Consider the following 21736-nt stretch of genomic DNA (forward strand, 5'->3'; position numbering starts at 1 on the left):
ACACCTTTAATTGGCTAACAAAAAAGCTTACAATATGCAAGCTTTCGATTAAACTCAGGCCCCTTCTTCAGACAAGATGTGGTGAAGGGATGAGAGAGAGATAGTTAGCCAATTAGAGGCAGGGCATGATTAGGAGGCCAGAATGGACAAGGACATGATGGGCAATTTAGCCAGGACATCGGGATGCACCCTACTCTTCTAAAGTTACCCAGGGATCTTTTATGACCATAGAGAGTCAAAGGGAATTTTACATCTCATCTGAAGGATGGCACCATATTTATAGCACAATGTCCCTGTCACTGCATTGGGGCAGTTGGATCTATACCCAGACCACAGGGTAAGTGCCCGCTGCTGGCATTGCCAAACAGTTCCCAGCAGCAACCCGATCTTTTTCTATGTGTTCTCCCAAACCAAGTACTGGCTGGGACTGAATACTCTTTAGCTTCAGGTGGGATGACCTGTTCTGAAGAGCAGGTGGTAGGGATAATTTTTTCTTTAAATGTTTATCACACACAATGACCAGTAAGAACAGTAAAATGTTTTGCAGTTCCTGTCTTTTTCAGCCAATTTTAATATATTTTAAGCAGGAAGTGGTGTGGAGCAAGACAAAGCAAAGGAAAATTCTGTTTAGAACTGTTGTTTTTTTTTCATTGTTTATTGACTAGGTTCCAAATTTTCCCAAGGTATCACTACAATTTTATAATGTTTTTGTTCTTTGTCATTTTCTAATTCAACTTGAAGTCCCTCTAGATTTTATAGTAAAATAGTCACTAACACCTCTGTGACCTCCCTAACGTCACCTGGCAGAGGCTGAATTAACCTTTATATTATGTTTTATTATTTTATAACTTTCTGTCTTCACCAGTGAGTCATCTTTTCGATAGAAATATAAGATAAATTAACTAAATTACAATTTCCTAACTGCTTCTATCACAAACACTATACTGTTTGATTTTTTTTCTCATTCTTGTTTTTTAATATATGCCATTACAAAGCTGGAACAAGTACATGTCAGCACACAGTCACGCATATAACATTTACTCCTGTGCAGATGAAAAGACATTAAAAGCCTTGCAGATAATCAAACACAAGACCATGTTTTCGAAGCCAGTACCATCATCCTCTTTAATAAAACCCCTGTGTGCATCCAGATGTCCGTGTGTGTGTGTCTTCTGGTGAAGTGCGCATGCACGGGGCGCTCCGCACATCGCACTGTGCCCCGTCCATGCGCTCGGCACCGTGGATGCACACACACTGGAAGCTGGGCACACAGTGAATGGCCTTGCCACGGCCGGGCATGATAAGAAATAAAGGACACCATTGCTGGGGAGAGTGCTGTTTGGGTAGTCGCCGGCCCCACACATAAAATCCGTTGCTGGGGAGACGGCACACATAAAATAATCAGCTGCACGCCAGCAGAGATTAAAATACTTGCTGGGGAGACGCCACAGGCACGATTATCAGGTACACGACACACATTACGTCAGTTGCTGGGGACACTCTGCTGATTACCCACTGTTGTGACAGAAAATTAAAGTCATATTACGGACATCAAAGCCAGTATTATTGTCAGAGAAAATTACAGGCATTTTACGGAAATACAAACCAGTATTAGTGCGAGAGAAAATTAAAGACACACAATACAGTGATGCATATTACAGCCACATACAAGCCAGTATTACTGTAAGAGAAAATATTAAGGGCGTATCTACTAACAACATGCCACCCAAAAAAAAGGACACGTCAAGTAGGACAAAAGACACAGACAATCAAATCCTATATAAGCAACATCTCCTGGAAGAACGGTTGGCTCAACAAGTAAACATCAACAAAAGAAAGGTTGAAAGACAAAGAAAAATACGAGCAAATAGATCGATTGTAAAAAAGAAAATGACCGTCAGAAAAACACTAAAAGAGAAAGACTCAGAAGAGAAAACCTTAGAAAAAGTTGGCATTTACTTGCCAGAACCAGTATTCAGCCACGGTCAGTTATACTGTATGTTGCATTATCAAGAGTTAGAAGTTTTCCAGATGTTGTTGTCAAGGTTGTAGATGGACCTGAACAAGACAAATTTTTGCCAAACTCAGACACAATATTTACAAGAAATGTTGTCTATAATAAAATTGTATAGAAAAATTTCATAAGGTAAAAAACTAGAAAAATGTTACCTAAATATTTTCTTCAGATATTGTGTCTTACAGATTGTTACAAAGTTTTACACTAAGGCAATATTAATTATACTTACTGTACTGTATTGTCATATACGTTTCTATTTTATTTTTATTATTATTTTACTTTAGGCTTCTTGCAAAAATATTTTTGACAAAAAAAAATTAACACAAAAAAACAGAATGAGGTCAAGGTCCCTTTCCATTTAATATAGACTGTTCCTACTAATGTTTATGCACTACTGTTCTAGCGCCCGTTATTGTAACGGGCTTAATGTCTAGTGAATAAAATAAAAACCAAAGTAAGTTATTATGTAACCCACCCTCTGTACGATGCCAAAGTAGTTCTGCCAAACAGGAGCCATTTTTGGTTCCAGAAAGATCCATCCACATGAAGGTTAGTGCAAGAACCTTAAATGTATTCAGATTTATAACAGGTTCCATACAGGAAATAGCCATGAATAAATAGTAACAGATTTTTATAATACCAATGGGTTTGTTATTTTTAAAAGGACTCTTGCTACATACATCCAGTAACACAGGCTAAGTCGATTTTTTATTATTCTGTTAATGTCCTGCTAGGTTGTCTACCATACATAAAAGATTTCATTTTTTTGTCTGCAAATTAGAAAGTTTTTCAAAACACAAAGAACCAACTTCATATGCACAACACTCTTCCCAGAATGAAATGGTGCTTTGTCAAGCAATGGCTCTATAAGGAATCATACAACCGAGTAAAGAACCATAAAATGCCATAAAAGAAGTAGTATTTAAGTGTGTAGATCAGTATGTCAGAAATCACACACTGCTGCATATATTCAAAGGACTGATATTAAGTTGCAAACCCATTACCAATTTTATATTTGCCACTTTCTGTTTTCTTTTATTATCCATGATGCATCACAATATGTTCATTTCTTTGTCACCTGGAATTCCAAATCCTTTGTGGCTCAGTTTTATGCTTTCACTGTTTGTCTTTTGCTAGTTTTTGTCCCTGTTTGCTATGGTTATTGTTTGCAGAATCTCAGATAATTATGCTGAATTTGTGTGGCTTACTGTGTGAGTATATTTTTCTCTACATAATGCATAATTTGAACCCAATGATTTATTCCTTGTTGCTTACGTTTATATAACATATTCTTAGTGTGGTCTGATTGATTTGGTGTATATTAGTTTATGCTCTGCTTTGTAATGTTTTCTAAGATCTTGTAATATTTATTGCTTTTTCCAGTGTTAGTTCTCACCTAATACTTAACATAGTTATTTATTCCAAAATCATCACCATCCCTAATCACTAAAACATCTTTCCCATAATTGTTTACAGGCATTTGCAAACATTATTAACTTCGATATGGAATATTTACCTAACTTATTTTATTTAGACATTAGAATTGCTTCAAGTGCTCATAGTAGGTGTCAGTGTTGTATTAATAGCGCCTGATCTTTATCAGATTTTTAGATTTTTCCACATGTTTGAACTTTCAGTATGCCTTGGGCAGTTTGCTGACATTCCTTCCTATCAGTGGTGTAGGGACTGCAAATTTATCTACCTTGTCCTCTAAATTTACACTGTGTGCCTTTGCAGATCATTTTCAAGTTAATACCAGAATTTTTGTAAGTAAACCAAATAAAGGTATATTTATCTATATAAAAGATTCTATATAAATCTGTAGTTGGTGTATACTAATGACGCTGTTTAAAAAACAACAGCATTCTCAATGTAATTTTGCCCTCAATGTCATTTAATTGCCCAACATCTCATTTACAAATGGATATCACTCTTATTAGGATAGCTTATCTTTAATGAATTATGTCCAATGGACAACAGGCAAAATGGAGACTTATACATGTCACACCTTATAATAAATATCTATTTTCTAAATATTTCAACTGTACTGCTAAATGTCCTGTTCTATGTGCCTTCGCATTGCTTTGTGAAGAATAAAATGTGCGAGAAACTAACTTTACACAATTACTATCTGGCAATAGTTTGCATTAGGTATAATGTAAAACTGTTCTTTTTTTCCACTTCATTATCCACAATAATTTTATAATAGATTTTACTTTTCAGAACCCTCTTAAATCTTGTGGAAATTTTATGAATTTTCACAAGTTTTAAATTGCCCGAGTATTCCAGGTGGAGACTCACAACTGCATTTTATAGTATACCATAAAAACAGAATGTTAGTTCAAATAAAAAAAGAGAAGATAAAGAATAAAACTCATATAGTGGCTTTTAAGACATCTATATATATTTTTCCATGGTCTTTTTGTATTTAGCCCTGCGAAGGATTGCCCCAACACCTTGACCTATAATTAAGTTATGTATATGTGAGAATGTTAAATTTCCACAAAAATATATTATTTAAAATTGGTTAACATTTTTCTAAATACAAGTCATACTACAGTAAAACAATGTAAATAAGCTGCATTGATATGAGACCTGTGAGATACAGTAATCTTATCTTTTCTGTGGTATTTGTTAGCCAAAAAGCTCATCTGACACTTTGCGCTTATATTCTGTACAAATTTAACTTAAAAATCTTACAATGTTCATAAATTATCTAAAAAATGACAAAGAAGAACAGTGCATAAAGTATCTTTTTTTCTAAAATGTAGTACATAAAATGGCTTCAGGTAGGGATTATGGATTATGGAGTTTTTATTTTATTATATGCAGTTCATTGTGAAAACACTGTCGTAGTCTTGAAGCACCATCAGCCTCAAGAGGATTTCCTCATTCATCTTCATATGGTGGATCAGACCTACACTTGACTTACGCTAGTCTACTTTGGACAGCCTTTTCTGTTATGTTGTTTTGATTTCAATCTTAGTGCCAGTACATGAAATATATGGCAGGTGTTCTGTGAGGCTGAAAGTAATTTGATTATTTAAAACAGCTTTAATGTCATTTTACTTTAAGTAGGTAACAGGGCAACCCTTAAAGATGTAACCAATTTTTAGATTTCTATATATTATTTTTAGAGAAAACTCAGCCAGGGTTAGCAATGTACTCCAGTTATCCTGACTACAATTAATAATACAACAGAGAAATTTCTCCAAATCTCAGTTTACTCTTTCTGTCTCTCCATTAGTCTCTGGGTAATATCCTGAAGTTAAATCGATATTACAACCCATGTAATCAAAATAATGCATAAAATCATTAAACAAACTTGTAGTTAGAAAACTCCTAAACTCCAAGATCTACTTTGTGTTAATCCTAAAATTGGATGCTGTTTGTTTATTTTTATTTATTCCAAAAGAAAATTGGAACTTTTGCCTTCTCTTTGAAAAGCAACAGTTTATATATGATGGTCACTATTGCATTATGTTATGTAATAGTGTGACTTATCATTAATTCTTGATGACATTATCAACAGTTGACATGGAGTGTACACAATGTAAATAAATCAGTATAACTATGTACAATAACTGTATGTACAATGATAAATGTATGACAACAAATCAGAAATTCATACAAAATATAATTTTTGCTGATGTTTTACATTCAGAGTGATAAGCAGTTAATGAAGTACCAAGCACCACATATGGTCTGTCACAACAGGCACTAAAGAAGTCGTAGATTGAAAATCCAGATGACAAGGATGAAAACCATACAGACACTCAAAGAGAGACACATTTGCAGGACAGAATGCTGTACAACATTACAAGAAGACTCCATTAGGGAAAACAATTTACTCCATTTATCCTGACTACAATTAATAGTACAACAGCACATTTTCTCTGGAGAACCATTTCCATCTCTCCATTAGTCTCTGGATGATATCTTGAAGTTGAATTGGTTTCACAATCCATACAATCACAGAAAAACCTCCAAAATCTGGTAATGAATAGTGGACCATAATCAGATAAAATCACACTGGGAAAACCATGTCAACAAACATTTCAGAAAAATATCCACTCACTTTAAAATGTTGCGCAGTTAGATAATCTATCCATAACTATATACTGTATATATATACTAATAAAAGGCAAAGCCCTCACTGACTGACTGACTCACTCACTCATCACTAATTCTCCAACTTCCCATGTAGGTAGAAGGCTGAAATTTGGCCGGCTTATTCCTTACAGCTTACTTACAAAAGTTAAGCAGGTTTCATTTCGAAATTCTACACGTAACAGTCATAACAGTCAACAACATCTGCCATGTTGAACTTTCTTATTCATGGCCCCATCTTCACGAAATTTGGTAGGTGGCTTCCCTGCGCTAACCAAAACCGATGTACGTACTGATTTCATTGGTATGATGCCACTGTAAACTGCCATATTGAACTTTCCAATGTCACTAATTCTCCAACTTCCCGTGTAGGTAGAAGGCTGAAATGTGGTACTTATTTCGGTGGTATGATGCCACTGTCGGCCGCCATATTAAACTTTTCAACGGTCTTTGTTACTTATGGGACCATCTTCAAGAAATTTGGTACGCGGGTTCCCAACGCTATCTGAATCCTACTTATGTACATATATATGTCCATAGCCTGCAGCTTGGTCATCGTGTCAGGCGGCGTTGGGTCCCCCATCCCAACGCCTCCCATGTTGTTGGCTGCCTGCCTATATAAATCTGTCCGTCTCTCCGGTCTCTTCATTCCCTTCCTTGCTTCGCCACGGGATTCACGTCTCCCTGCTGATAACTGCAGCCTTTTTATTTAATCCATGGCTTCTCCGCTGTTTTATTGTTCGTTTATTACGATTATAGTTATTGTGTAGGTATTTTAGACTTACTTTACATTGTTTAGGTACCCATTTCCTTTATCATTCCAACCGTACCCCCATTAACATGTCTATCGAGGTGATCACCATCAATCAAAGAACTGTCACTTACCGAGTGGTTTCCATGCCCGGAGATGGAACCTACCTTTTCCATTCTCTTTTTACATATTGCACAGCCATATCAGGCTCACTCTTGATATCCGGAGGAACATTGTGTCTTATGTATTAAATGACTGGGACAGGTTCAAGGTGTGGACTGATGACGGTACAGGAGATAATTATTCTACACAGGAGCACTAGAAGAGTGAAATGCTTAAGCCCTTCACCTATGCATCTGCATGTGAGTTGATGGCTGCCGGTGAATTGTTGGGTTGTCACTTTCAAGTGTACCGAAATGGCCAAATATTTTACACCTTTTGACAACTGCCAATGCCTCTTAAACATCTTAGATTGACAGGTGACAATTTCAGTAGTGGACACTTTGATGTTTATGAATGTTTAAACTCTCAAAAGCTGGATGTAAAGTTATCGATGAAACTGGTTGTATACTTACAACGCTTGGCAGATGCTGAATGTCTCTTCAACACAAGTCCTACAAATACTGTCATAATTGAAACAAACCATGAAACTCAAACCGATTATAAAAGCAGCAATTCAAGCTGTGAGATTTGAAACAAGATTACTGTTCACATGGCCAACTGTACGTTGCATGCTCAAGAGTAAGCTCATTGCACAGCTTGGTCATATTACAACCGGAGGGCCGAACTCACAATGTGGCATACAAAGAGATCCTTAACAAATAATTATTGGTATATTTTCCCTCAGTTTAAAAAGGTTTCATTTTTTTCTTAATAAAAATTTTAAGGCAGTACTTTGCTGCTGCGAAGCGCAGGTATTTTGCTATTTATATATTTATGTATCTATATACAGTATATGTGTATGTGTGTATATATATATGTTTATATGTGTGTGTGTGTATATATATATATAATATATATATATATATATATATGGCAGCAACACACATGATAATGACAACACAATTACATTGTCAATCATGTTATGTTATTATTAAAATGATTCCTTTTCTTTTTTATTACTTCTTTAACACACTACTTCTCGCTGCGGCTGGTATTTTTAGTAGTATATATATATATATATATATAGAGAGAGAGAGAGAGAGAGAGAGAGAGAGAGAGAGAGAGAATCTATCCATTACTATATATATATACACGTACTCCTCGACTTACGACTGCGATTGGTTCCGACTGACTGGTTGTAAGCTGATCTGGACGTAAGTCGGCCTATGTTAAATTAAGGTAAGAATATTAGACTGGGTAATGATATTGTAATCATCTTAAAGTAATATTTTATTAACATTTTCTTACTTTCTATGTCAAACACAGCATACTACAGTACAATTGGGTTAATTTGTGGAAAACATACAAAAATAAGAAATACTGTACATTTAATTCCTGGCACCACTGGTGCTTGGCTGCAGGTTGTCGATATCGCCTTCATCAGGTGAGGCTGCGGACGGGGTGATGGGAGGAGTTGCTCTTTTCATAAACATAGTGAGCTTCGTCTGAATTGTTTGTTTTTTTTTCTCTTCATAAATTTCGCAATAAGTATGAAATGTGTCACGTGCCATCCGTTCAGTCCTCACAAATCGTTCAATATTTGAGTTCGTTTTTTGAAAATGGACGAGGAGTTTATTCAGTAGAGATAAACCTTCTGACAATCCCTTTGTGGTGAACATTCGTTGTGGAGCCTCCTCCTCTTCATCTTTCTCCAATTCTCTTGTTTCTTCTTTCGCCACTCTTTCTTCTTCCAATTCTATCAGCTCTTCATTCGTAAGTTCACCTGATTCCTGGTCTAGCAACTCCTCGACATCTTCTATTTCACATTCCAATGAAAGGTCTTTTGACAGTTTCACTATTTCTTCACGAATCTCATCAAATTCTTGTTCACTGTTAAATCCAGCAAAAGTATTCACATAACGCTTAACACACTTCTTCCATACGCCATTCATACACTTTTCCGTCACAGAGTCCCACGCAGTAGCAAGATTCTTTATACACTTAAGAATATTATACTGTTTCCAAAAGTCACGTAGTGATAGTTCCAGGTCTGCATCTATAGCAGCTATGGCTTGGGCGAAGGTGGTTCTGAGATAGTTTGCCTTTAATGTAGCAATCACACCTTGGTCCATCAGTTGAATAAGTGGAGTAGTGTTTGGGGGCAAAAAAAACACTTTCACATTGGGATAGAAATCAGCTAAGTGATGTGGATGTCCAGGCGCATTTTCGAGCAACAGTAAAATTTTGAAGGGAATTCCTCTCTCCAAACAGTACTCACACACTTGGTGAATGAAACAATTACTGAACCAATCCTCAAATAAAGCATGGTTCATCCAGGCATTATGGTTTGATCTATAATAAACTGGCAAAGTGTGCTTGTTTACATTCTTAAATGCACATGGATTTTTGGAATGATAAATTAAGAAGGGCTTCAGCTTGAACCCCGCAATATTCCCGACAAGCAGCAGTCAGTCTGTCCTTGTGTGCTTTAAATCCTGACATGCTTTTGGCTTCTTTGTGGATGCAAGTGCATCCTGGCATCTGCTTCTAGTATAACCCTGTTTCATCCACATTAAAAATCTGCTCTGCGAGATAACCCTCATCCTTAATTATTTCGTCTAAAGTATCAACAAACTTACTAGCTCCTTCCTCATCTGCACTCGCTGCTTCTCCAGTCACTCGAACATTATGTAGCTGGAATCTTTTCTTAAACCTCTTAAACCAACCAGTACTTGCCAAATATTCTTGACTGTAGTCTTCTCCGCCGTGTTCCTTTAAAGTCTCAAACAGACTTCTAGCCTTCGACAGTACTGTAAAGAGGCTTAACGGCGTCCGCTTTTGAATCTGATCTTCCGTCCAAATGTTTAACAATTTCTCCATTTCATGGATGGGTCCAGTACGTTGCTTTGTAATCACTGTTGATCGCAAAGGTGCAGAACCTTTCACAGCTTCACAAATTCCATTTTTGTCCTTTAAAATAGTCGACACAGTAAAGTGTGATAACTTCATATCACATGTGATCGCATTCACTTTCTTTCCTCCTTCATACTGTTTTATTATCATCATTTTGGTGTCTAGATCAAAGGCCTTTCTTTCATTTTTGGCAGTCTGTGGAGTGGACAGAGACAATTTCCTCTTGGTAGACATGTTAGGGGTATATTATTATCGAAAATTGCCAAAACAACAAGACACAAACACACATGGGGCAACACTGCTGCGTATATTATTACTTTTTTTTGGCGGTGCCAACAGCTGGCGGGGGAAACTGTCGAACACGTTCGTAAAGTCGACCAGTCGTAACTTGCATAGGTCGTACTTCGACGAGTACCTGTATATATATATATATATATATATTTATATTTATATATATATATATATATACTGTGGTCCCCAGCCGGGACGCCCAGGAGGACCAGAGGAGGGCTTGTGCCTCCTCCAGACCGAGAGGGGGCATCCGTCCTGGTTATGCTGGGGGCCTCGGGTACAGGGCTTAGAAGCCCAGCCCTGTAGGGACCCGTGGCCACCGCCAGGCAGCGCCCCAGTGCCTAAATATCCCGAAAGCCCAACACTTCCGCCACACCAGGAAGTGCAGTGGGGAAGACTTTAGGAGACACCCGGCACTTCCGCCACGCTGGGGCGTGGCCAAGGGAGGAATGCCGGGAACACCTGGTGCTCATCCGGGTTCCCATATAAGGGGCCGCCTCCCTCCAGTCATTGGCGAGAGTCGGGTGGAATAGGACGGAGCTAAGAGAGATAGAGAGAGAGAGAGAGAGAGGACGGGAGGTGGTCAGGAAGGCATTTTGATTGTGAGGCCTGGACATTGGGGGAACGGTGCAAGAGGCACTGGGGAGTGCACTGTAAATAATTGAAGTGTAAATAAAGGGTGTGTGGTGAACTTAAGATGTTTGTCTGCCTGTGTCCGTGTTCAAGTTCACAATATATATATATATTGTGGAACTGGACCCGGACACAGACAGACAGACATCGTTTTTGCACCCATCACACGTTTATTCTCACCACACTATGTACAATATTTACAGTTCAGTGCACGTCCCAGTGCCTCCAGCACCGATCCCCCAAAGTCCAGGCCTCACAGTCCAAATGCCTTTCTAGCCGCCTCCAGTCCTCTCTCCAGCTCCGTTCTTCTTCTTCCACCCGACTTCCGCCACTGAATGAAGGGAGGCGGCCCCTTATATAGGAACCCGGATGGGCTCCAGCTGCTTCCCGGCAATCTCCTGCGGACAAACCCCCGTGTGGCGGAAGTGCCGGCTGCACACCCGGAAGCCCTTCGGGTGTCCCTGCTCCTCTTCCCCCCAGCACTTCCTGGTGTGGCAGAAGTGCTGAGGTCCAGGGTTGTTCAGGCACCAGGGCACCGCCTGGCGGTGGCCACGGGCCCCTACAGGGTTGGCCCTCAATACAACCAGGGCGGTCGTCCCCTCGCGGTCTGGAGGATGTACAAGCCCTCCTCCGGTCCTCCTGGGCGTCCCGGCTGGGCTCCACCCCCAGCCGCATGCGACAGTGCCCCACTGCCAGCGAAGACATGTCGGTCTGAGCGACACATCCCGAGAGGGCAGCACGTCCCCAGAGTGGGTCCAACTACGTACCAAGGGTCCATCATGGCACCCTGGGATGCACCACTTCGGCACCCCCTCCGAGGCCGACATGCCCCTCTGGTCTGCACCGCTCTCGCCTCCACAGTCCCCGCCAGCCGGGGCACCATCCGGTCTCTGGTGGAGAGTCCTCCCGTGGAGCAGCCCGTTCCAGGAGGGCAGGTTCCCAATGGGGCTGGTCCTAATGCTCGTCGGGGCTTCGGTCCTACAAAGAGACAAAAGGGAGGGCCAGAAGGAGAATTGCCTACTTGATGCCAGTCATTCTTATTATTGTCACGGTCATTTTCGGCGAATTCTCCCACATGCTGTACGGGGAGGGCAACACTCACCTTCCCCGCTGTACTCTCCCGGCCAAAAGCTCCCCTTCAGCTTCTCCAACTCGAAGGAGAGAGCACGTAGCCCCCTCGCGGTCTGGAGAAGGTACAAGCCCTCCTCCGTTCCTCCTGGGCGTCCCGGCTGGGCTCCACCCCCAGCCGCATGCGACAATATATATATATATATATACATATATATATATATATATATGTATATATACTGTATTTTCATAGCATTCATAGTCTGAGTCCTGATCTGATTGTATGGGTGGTTACCTACCAGGTAATGCATGTGGTTGGTCTGCCAGTCGCCCTTATTTGGGCTAATTAAGCGTACACACTCCACTGCACCCCTCAGGGATCGAACCTCGGACATCAGCGTCAGAGGTGAAGCCTCTTTACACTGTGCCACGGCGTATGGTTCGTTTATGCGTTACCTGGTAGGTAACCACCCATACAATCACATCGGGACTCAGACTACGAATGCTATGAATGTAATTACTCTGATCTCCAGGCTGCCAAATAAATAATATGTCTAAAGTCTGGGTTATTCCTGGATGAACAAATGTTGTGGCATATTTTTAATGAGGAAGAATTAGAAGAGGAAATGTAGTCTAAAGCTGTACAAAGCTTGAAACCAAGAAATCTAACTGATCTGTCATCTAGCCTAATCAGTATAATGGAAATCAAAGTCAACAGAAAACCAAACACTAAGTCATAACCAGAAAACTGATACACAAAATGCACTCACAACTAAGGATTTGTATCTAATAATCAGATAACCTAGAAGTGGAATGTGAATTTCCCCTTGGGATGAATAAAGTATCTATCTATCTAAGTCTCCATATACCTTTAAACTTATGACATCTTGGGTGTGGGCATTTAGTGGTCTTTCATAGCAACAGTGCACACACTAAACTCAAAATGGCAGCACCAACAGAAAACAAGATGGCTGCACTGAAAGATGATACAGTGTTTTAAATGTTGTTAAATAGAAGTAGTTTACAATAAAATGTTATCAAAATAAGATTCAGAACTCTTACATGAACCAGAATGTTCATGAAAAAATTAAAACAAAGCTGCAATAAATTTATAACATAATCAAATCATAAAACTTATTGAGTCAATTAATAGATTTAGAAATGTAATTATCAGAAATTAAATGAATGATAGCAAGTCTCATGTGTTTTAAACTTTAGCAGCTTAGACTCCCAGGATGTGCATATGCTGAATCTCTGCTCACTGAATATGAAGAAGTGACATTTTGGCAATGTGCTGATGAATTAAAGACATCAGAGCTCAGCTTTCTATTTTTTTCCCAAAAATATATCTCTTAAACGTGCTATAATTTCAATTAGTTAAGGCTGGTTTAATCTACAGAGGTATAGTATTTCTTTCTGATTAATTAGAGTGCTGCCACTTACAGTTCAATAAATAATTAACTAATTTTTAATGTGCTTGAGCACCGATGTCACTCACTGATAGTGTACTCTTTAAATACGCTTGTAGTTCCCAGTAAGAACTGATAAAGCTCATTCATTAGCAGATTGTCTAAATGGATAAATCCGATTTGTGATCTTATTATTTTCTAGCTATTATCTAGCTTCCTAGTCACATAAGTTTCAGTTGGCACATTTAGAATGAAAGGCAAATAGATTGGCAGATTAATATAAGACTTTTTTCATTCACAACTTAATACGTGTATAGTAATAAATCTTATAAATAAGGGTTAACTCAAAAAGTAATCTATTAACCTTTTCATTAATCATTATTTACTAATGTTTGAAGTCACAATCTCTTGCTGGCATTCAAAAATTTGCACTAACCTTTATTATGTTGTCAGTGGTCATGGATAAGTTAGAGCTAATAAACTTTTACATTATTTTCTTGCTACCCTATCACATCAGTATACAGTATTAAAACTTTAAAGCTGTTATGGTGTTAATTTTCATTTATGTTCTATAGATAAATTAGTAGTTTTGCTAGAAGCCAAAAAGTGATTGGTTTAAATCCAGTGACTAATTGCATGGCCTCAAGCAATTTGTTTTATCTGTGTTTGAAAACTGAGATTTCTTGTGCATGTGGAGTGTGTTTGCAATACTAAAAGGTACTATATGATTACTTTTTTTTTTTTTTTGCTGCTTAGGATTATACAGCTACTATATTTCTGAGACAACGCTGGACTGATGAACGGCTCTGCTTTGAAGGAAATAAGAGTTTGAGTTTGGATGGACGACTAGTGGAGTTATTATGGGTGCCTGACACATTTATAGTGGATTCCAAAAAATCTTTCCTTCACGATATCACAGTGGAAAACAGGTTAATACGAATATTTCCAAACGGAACTGTGCTTTATGCATTAAGGTAAGGAGGCGCTAAGTCAATGATTAAATCTACAAATGTTTTATTTAACAATTATTTGTTTGCATGTGAAAAAATTTAAATGGTGGAAGCTTTCTGATCACTTTACTCTGTTCATCAAGCACACAAGATTACATGCAAAATCCATCAGTCACATTTCTGTCGTGCTTTATTTCCATTATAGACTTTCAGACACTGGAACCTGTAAAAGCAACAATGCATAGTCCCATTCAAATTTTATACATGAGAAGTGAACAACCTGTAGTCTCCAAGGCAGGCACTAAGAGTTATGAGGTTGGATAAATAATATGCCAGCCCTGTGTTGTTCCTTTATATGCTCACTGGGGGGTTTGCCCCCTGTTCTCTTTGCTGAAAATCCCCTCCAACACCACCGGTCTGCTATACACGCCAGCCACTTCATGTCTCTGCTGCTCGCATTGTGAAGAGGAAGGCTGAATGCACCCCAAAGAGACTCAGTCGCTTCCACTGAAACCCCACTTAAGCGATGATACAATGGAAAACAGTTTTTTTTTTTACCTCATCTTTGCTCGATCAGCTGCTGGGTTGCTGCTGCTGCTGGGCCGCATGATCTGCATCTCGCGCAGCGCTTCAAACATTTAAAAGCTTGTGCAGCAGCTGTCCTACTCTTTGTCTTTTATTTCTGGCCACGGGCGTGGTTAAATCTCTTGGCACACTTGGTTAAGTCTCGTCTTGCGGGACGTGAGTTCTTGATATTTTTTAGTTTATAATTTAAAAATGAAATAAGAATCTGAAAATCTAACAACATTACATTAAAGTTTGATAAATTCTTAAAAGAATAATACCAAAAATATATATGTAGGTTTTAAAATAAGCCAGATTTAAAGTGTGACAAAAGGCGTCACATAAAAATCATTGCACAAAATCAATGCACTTTTAGGCTTAAGTTTTTTATATATAGATTTGGCAATAGGCAAAAGATCTTTTTTTCCTCCAAACTTCAAGAAAGTGGTAAAAGAGGAAATCAAACCATATAGGAATATATGGTATTGTTAAAATGTTTTCATTGATACATTCATCCAGTTTCCTTTCTTTTTTAATCTTCCTTGTTACGTGATTTCTGCAGGAACATCAGAGTCCTTTAAAATCCCATAGACAGGCAGGTTAGGTTGGTTAGAGTTGCCCAGGATATGTATGAGTTTGAATGTGAGTGAGTGTGCTCTGGGCTGGACTGATATTTCATCCAGGGATTGTTCCTGCCTTGACATAAAGTTGCAGGATGCATTCATGCCCATCACTACCTTGTATTGGAAAAAAAGAAAAAAAACATAATTTGAAAATGAATTAATGCATAACTGCTTTTCTGTATGATCATTTTTTTTTCCTGAAAACACTCCTTCTGTTCCAGGGACTTTGACAGACCATATTCAGGTTATCACTTCTTAACAGCTCTTATGGTGGGTACTGGTAATATATACTTGACTTGCGTGAGCCTAACATTCAGCAAAAGTATTATGAAACCTCCTGATTTCAAAACCCCTCTAGGTGATGGCTCACCTTCAAGATGAAAGAATGATTCTGTCACACTTCACAGGCAGTTTCTAAAGCATCACTTTTGTGACATTTGGGTTGAAATACTTTGCAGATTATAACCGAAGCAGACAGGTGTACTGGTGAGGCTGAAATGTCAAACATACATCTGGATATTCACTTTCCTGCCAGACGAAAGACCAGTGTACCTGTTGTCATATGGAAGCTGCCTAATTTTCCAAGAATGACAGCACACCATGTGTGCTATCCTATTTCATTCTTATCAGATTTTTTTTATCTGTCCTTCACTGATGCATACATCTAACAAACAGAATGTCACTATTTATTACTTTATTCTGTACAGAAAACTGGTAACAATTTTCATATTCTGTTGCTTGATACATCACTATGTATGTTAAATCCCTTAAAAGACATCATTATAGTATCCATCTGATCTATCGGACTAATCCCATCAAGAGAGCTGAATATGTAAAGCTCCACTTTCTGAAGTAGCACTTCATAAACCTTGAATTTGAGTACCCTTAACTTAAATTTTTCATAATCCATTTCTTGTTAAAGAAGGGTGTAATTTCCTGCACAAAACTTGATCCATTAATGTATTATGTATCATTTTTATCATGAACAGTTTGCTTACATAGTGCAGTTAACAAGTTTGAAATTAAAAGCAAGGTACATTTTTAATTATTTATGTTTACTTTTGCTGTTTGTCTACCAAACCAATTTTAATGTGACTAAAAAAGTTTATAAAATTTACTATACATAATGAAGTAACTACATAAAAGGTGTGTTATAATAACCATGTAATTATACATCATCATTCAAACATAACATGTAGTTTAAGGTAACCAATTCTAACCATTTCACGTTGATTTCCTAGGTATTTCAGTTTCATTCCACATAAATACGTACACACACACACAACATACACAAATGCACATGTATATTTTAAATAATTTAATGATCATAAATTTTGAGATGAATACATTTAAATAGAGCAGCATGGTGGTGTAGTGGGTAACGCTGCTACTTCGCAGTTAGGAGACCTGGGCTCACTTCCCGGGTCCTCCCTGCGTGGAGTTTGCATGTTCTCCCTGTGTCTGCGTGGGTTTCCTCCGGGTGTCCGGTTTCCTCCCACAGTCCAAAGACATGCAGGTTAAGTGCATTGGCGATCCTCAATTGTCCCTGGTGTGTGTGTATGTGTCAGGGTTTATTTCCTGCCTTGCGCCCTGTGTTGGCTGGGATTGGCTCCAGCAGACCCCCATGACCCTGTATTTAGGATATAGAGGGTTGGATAATGGATGTATGCATGAATACATTTAAATATCTAGGATCAGTTGTAGCCCAAGTTGAAAAATTAGATGCAGGGATAACCCACAGAGTGCAGTGTGGATGGAACAATTGGATGAAGGTATCAGGAGTATTGTGTGATCGAAGAATTAAGGCGAAGGTTAAAGGTAAGGTTTATAAGACTGTGGTAAGACCAGCAATGATTTGTGGAGCTGAGACATGGGCAGTAAAGAGAGCAGAGAAGAACTTAGATGTGGCAGAAAATGAGAAAGTTGAGATGGATGTATGGAGTTATAAAAAGGAACAGAATAAGAAATTAGACAATCAGAGGTACTACAGAAGTGAGAGAGATATCTAAGAACGTACAGCAAAGTAGATTGAAGTGGTTTGGATATGTAATGAGAACAGACATTGAATATGTGTGCAAAACAGTGATGGGAATGGAACTACAAAGGAAGAAAAATCAAGGGAAACCCGAAGCAGAGGTGGATGGATAAAGTAAAAGAAGACTTGATGGAGAAGAGTCTGACTGAGGAGGTGCAGGACTGAGCTGGAGAAAGTTGGTCAGACACATCAACCCCACACAAAAGTGGAAAGAGATGAAGAAGACGACAAATGCTGTGAAAAAGTCTTTGATAAAAAGAAAAATAACCCAATATTACTCATGTGACATAATTCTCATGTCAGTTATCCAGTTGTATGCTGAAAACATGCAAAAATGTGCATTTTCTGTCGAAAATATTGTTGAATAGATACTTCTAGAATTGTTGGTACAAATCATAAATAGAAAAGTAAAGTTAAATGGAACTATCTTTTTAAATTGAGAGGAGGACTCTTGACCAATTATTGTGGGACTGAGATGAAAAAAATGTTGATGTGTTCAACTCGTGTTAAGTGAAAGATGAGACCACAACCAGTTTTAGTGAAGCTGGAAACCATGGCTTTGTGGTTGCTGCTGCTGTGCCATTTGCAAAGGCAAAAATGTGAAAATGGTGTAAGGTATGTATGAGATGACAGTAAATTTAATTTTAATTTTTGACCATGCTGTTGTGTTTTAGCCTTTTGTCCAATATCAAATCATTTTCGCAATTCTAAACCCGACATAAATTGGTTTGTTCCCCCACCCCATATAAACCTGTGAGACAGAGGTTTCTTCTTCTTCTTACAGTTTTCAACACTCTTTAAGAAGCTCTTTGTAAACCCTTATGTGCATCCCAATGAATATGTTTTCTTATGTCTTGTCCAGAGTGAAGTCCCAGCTGTTCTGGCTTTCTATGTTTTGTTCTTTCATTTACATGTTTTCTGTTATCTCCTTATCAGGATAACTATGGTACCACCATATCATACACTAAGTTGGAATTCAAGTTATGAAAGCTTTATTTACTATTTATCTATGAATACTGTACTTGAACTATGCCTCTTTATGTATATGTATCCTTCTACCCAGTTTCTCAAGTATTTAAAGGAGGTTTACAAATTAAACACTCAAGCGACCCTGCCTATCCCAATAACCACTGGATGCAAGGCAGTGGTGCCAGTCGCATGTATGTGAGATCAATATGTAAACCTTCTTTAGTACTTAAAATTAATATTTGTCAGGCATACTTCTTAGAGATTGTTTAATTTTGAATAGCACTTGCAAGTAAGGATTTCACTTTACTCTGTACACATGACAATAATGACTCTATGAACCCGCAGAAAATCCAACATCAGTGCTGCAGTCTTTTTGTAAATTGCCTTGTAAAGGTACATGATCTTATTGGTGGTTTATAAAGTAAAGATTTATTGGTTGACTGATTAATGAAAGCTTAGGTTCCGAATAATTTTGAAAATATACATCAAATGATTATCTTCTTATTCATCACTCTTGTCAACTGACACTACTGGCACAGATTTAAAGACATTGCTCTAAAAAGCAGCTGGTGATATTTATGCTTATGGGGAAAGCAATGTTCTCCAGCCATCTGTGGTTCCTGATGTGCAAATGAGACATGGAAAGCCACAAATTACAGTAAATGATCATGTTGACATGGACAGCAAGATATGAAGAAATTGCAACATTAAACTATAAACTTCATCACAAATTTTGAAAAGTTACAGTTGACCAAAATTGAAGCTAAAAACTGAGCAAGAAGAGGAACATCTTTGTTAGGATGGAACATATTTTTCATTTGAAATACATTCAATAGCACATTATGTGATATAGTGGTAGAGTGGTTAGTCATTTCTACTATTTCTTCATTGCGCTAGGGTGCTGGATTCAAAGTTCAGCCGAATCGATGACCTTGTGAAGTTTGTGTCTTTTCTGTCACTCACCTTGTGTGTTCTGCATGTGCTGCATTTTATTCCCACAACCCAAAGACATGATGGTCAGGGTGGTTAGCCTGGAATGAGAGAAACCTCAGATCAAGTCAGAATGTAACTTGCACAATGAACCAGCAACTCATATAAGTTAATTCCTGCCTTGAAACTAACGCTGTTTGAAAAAAATGGTTTTGGAAAATGCATTAATAGCATAGTATTAAACTATGTACATCATTTACATTTGAAAATAAAAGGCATATACAGAAATTGTTTGAATAATTTTGTAAAATACTTCAAACTTTATCAGTGTATTCTGTGCTTTTTTTAGGATAACAACAACTGTTGCCTGCAACATGGATTTAACAAAATACCCAATGGATAAACAGACATGTACTCTTCAGTTAGAAAGCTGTAAGATTCTATTTTCAATATTCTTTTGTCTTTTGTTATTTTTGTTGTTATGAAATAATTACTAAAAATACCATAACGAATTTTGCCTAGATACATTGTTTCATTACAATTCAAAGATGAGCTCAATTGCAAAGCCAAAAAAAGACATTAAATAAAAAACTGAGGTCCTTGGATGTTATCTTACTCTACTACTGGTCCAATTTTTCTTTTATAATCATACAATAATACTATGAATTATGGTATGCATTTTTTATGATAAACTGACTGAGGCATGTATGGAAGAAGGCAGCAGAAGAACATGCTTCCAAATAAAACATTATTTGCTGCATACTGTTTACATATACAGGGAAAGTTGATGTAAGTATTATTTATACTCTTGGATTCCCAATCAAATAAATAAAGGCTGTATTTCATAACACAGTAAAATATGAGAAATGTCCAAAAGGAAGGAATATTGTATAGCAATGGTATCTAATTACATTGTTAAACAAGCTCTGCAAAATGATCTAATGATTTTTTTGTCCAAAATATATGAATTTGTTGCACACGTAAAATATGTATGACTCAGTGAGGCTGAAGCTAGATTGCTACGCACGCAGGTTGTATTTTACCCTGGACACATTTTGGACAATTTTAAATAGGATAAATGTGATCATTGAAAGATTTTAAGTTGAATTACTGAATGCTTTGCATATATGGAGCTACAGTGTATTCTGTGCTGGTGCCTTTTTGACCTGCCAATACTCTTCAGTCACATTTGAAGAGACTTCTGCTGACATTGCACAGAAGGACTCCTTATTGAAAAGATAATATCTTGATAGGCACTACCAACCTTATAGCCACAGAGCCTTGCAGCTTCCTACAATACAGACAATGAATGGACTATGTTTAAGACCCTGCGGTGGGCTGGCGCCCTGCCCAGGGTTTGTTTCCTGCCTGCGCCCTGTGTTGGCTGGGATTGGCTCCAGCAGACCCCCGTGACCCTGTAGTTAGGATATAGCGGGTTGGATAATGATTGGATGTTCAAGATCTCCATGCCCTTGGTCTTTTCAAGATTCAGGAGAAGATCTTCCAGAGAGGAAAGTGGAGCTCATCCTTAACTGAATCATCCACTAGTCATTCAAAGTGTAACCTCACTAGCTGTCTGAGTGTTCAGGTATGTCCATTGGACGTTCAGTTGAGCCATATGTTTAGAACTCTTCTTTTCCTTGTTGTGCTAAATTAATTTCTTTACACAAACTGAATTCTAACTTTTTCAAATGAACATATTCTTGACATGGTGCCAAATGTCAGGTTTTATGAAAGCATGCTGTTTACCTTAAACTTGTAATAAACGGCATGCAATACAAATGATTTCAGTTTATGTTTTCTGTATCTATCACATCTGTCCGAAATTTATTTTTACTGAAATTCATATGGACATGCAGTAGCCTGATTTTTTTGTGAGACCAAATTTTTAGGAGAAACTGATCTGTTTGCCCAACTTCTTTTTTTCATGGTCCAGTGTTTTATGTGTTGTAATTTTCACAGCTACCAGGAGATGGTGTGTGACTTTCAAAAGAGTTCTATTTTTATTTTATTCATTAACTTAATATTATTAATTCACTTCAAATTCTGATGCTCTTCCGCCTGTTTTTTGTTTTAAGGTAATAAGGTTTTCAAATAACATTGTATGCTCAGCTCATGTTAAGTTTAAGTAGGCAAACACAAAACTGAAGTGTTTTAGTGTTTTAAAGCATAAGCATTATAAAACATGCTAAACTGGTCTTAAAGTGATCTTTTTCATTATATATATATATATATAGGCAAAGCCCTCACTGACTGACTGACTCACTGACTCATCACTAATTCTCCAACTTCCCGTGTAGGTAGAAGGCTGAAATTTGGCAGGCTCATTCCTTACAGCTTCCTTACAAAAGTTGGGCAGGTTTCATTTCTA

At 37.9% G+C, this 21736-nt stretch overlaps 1 protein-coding gene across 1 annotated transcript in view; it reads left to right on the forward strand.

The window, feature by feature from the left end:
* The window catches only part of LOC120540109 (gamma-aminobutyric acid receptor subunit pi), a 191887-nt gene that overhangs the window by 114903 nt on the left and 55248 nt on the right, over positions 1 to 21736 (forward strand). The window contains exons 5-6 of the mRNA XM_039770604.1: positions 14051 to 14268; positions 19715 to 19797. Of these exons, the coding sequence (XP_039626538.1) occupies positions 14051 to 14268; positions 19715 to 19797 (301 nt within the window). The remainder of the gene's footprint in view (positions 1 to 14050; positions 14269 to 19714; positions 19798 to 21736) is intronic.

Source organism: Polypterus senegalus, chromosome 1 (genome assembly GCF_016835505.1).
Source record: "Polypterus senegalus isolate Bchr_013 chromosome 1, ASM1683550v1, whole genome shotgun sequence".
In the NCBI taxonomy this organism is placed as follows: domain Eukaryota; kingdom Metazoa; phylum Chordata; class Cladistia; order Polypteriformes; family Polypteridae; genus Polypterus; species Polypterus senegalus.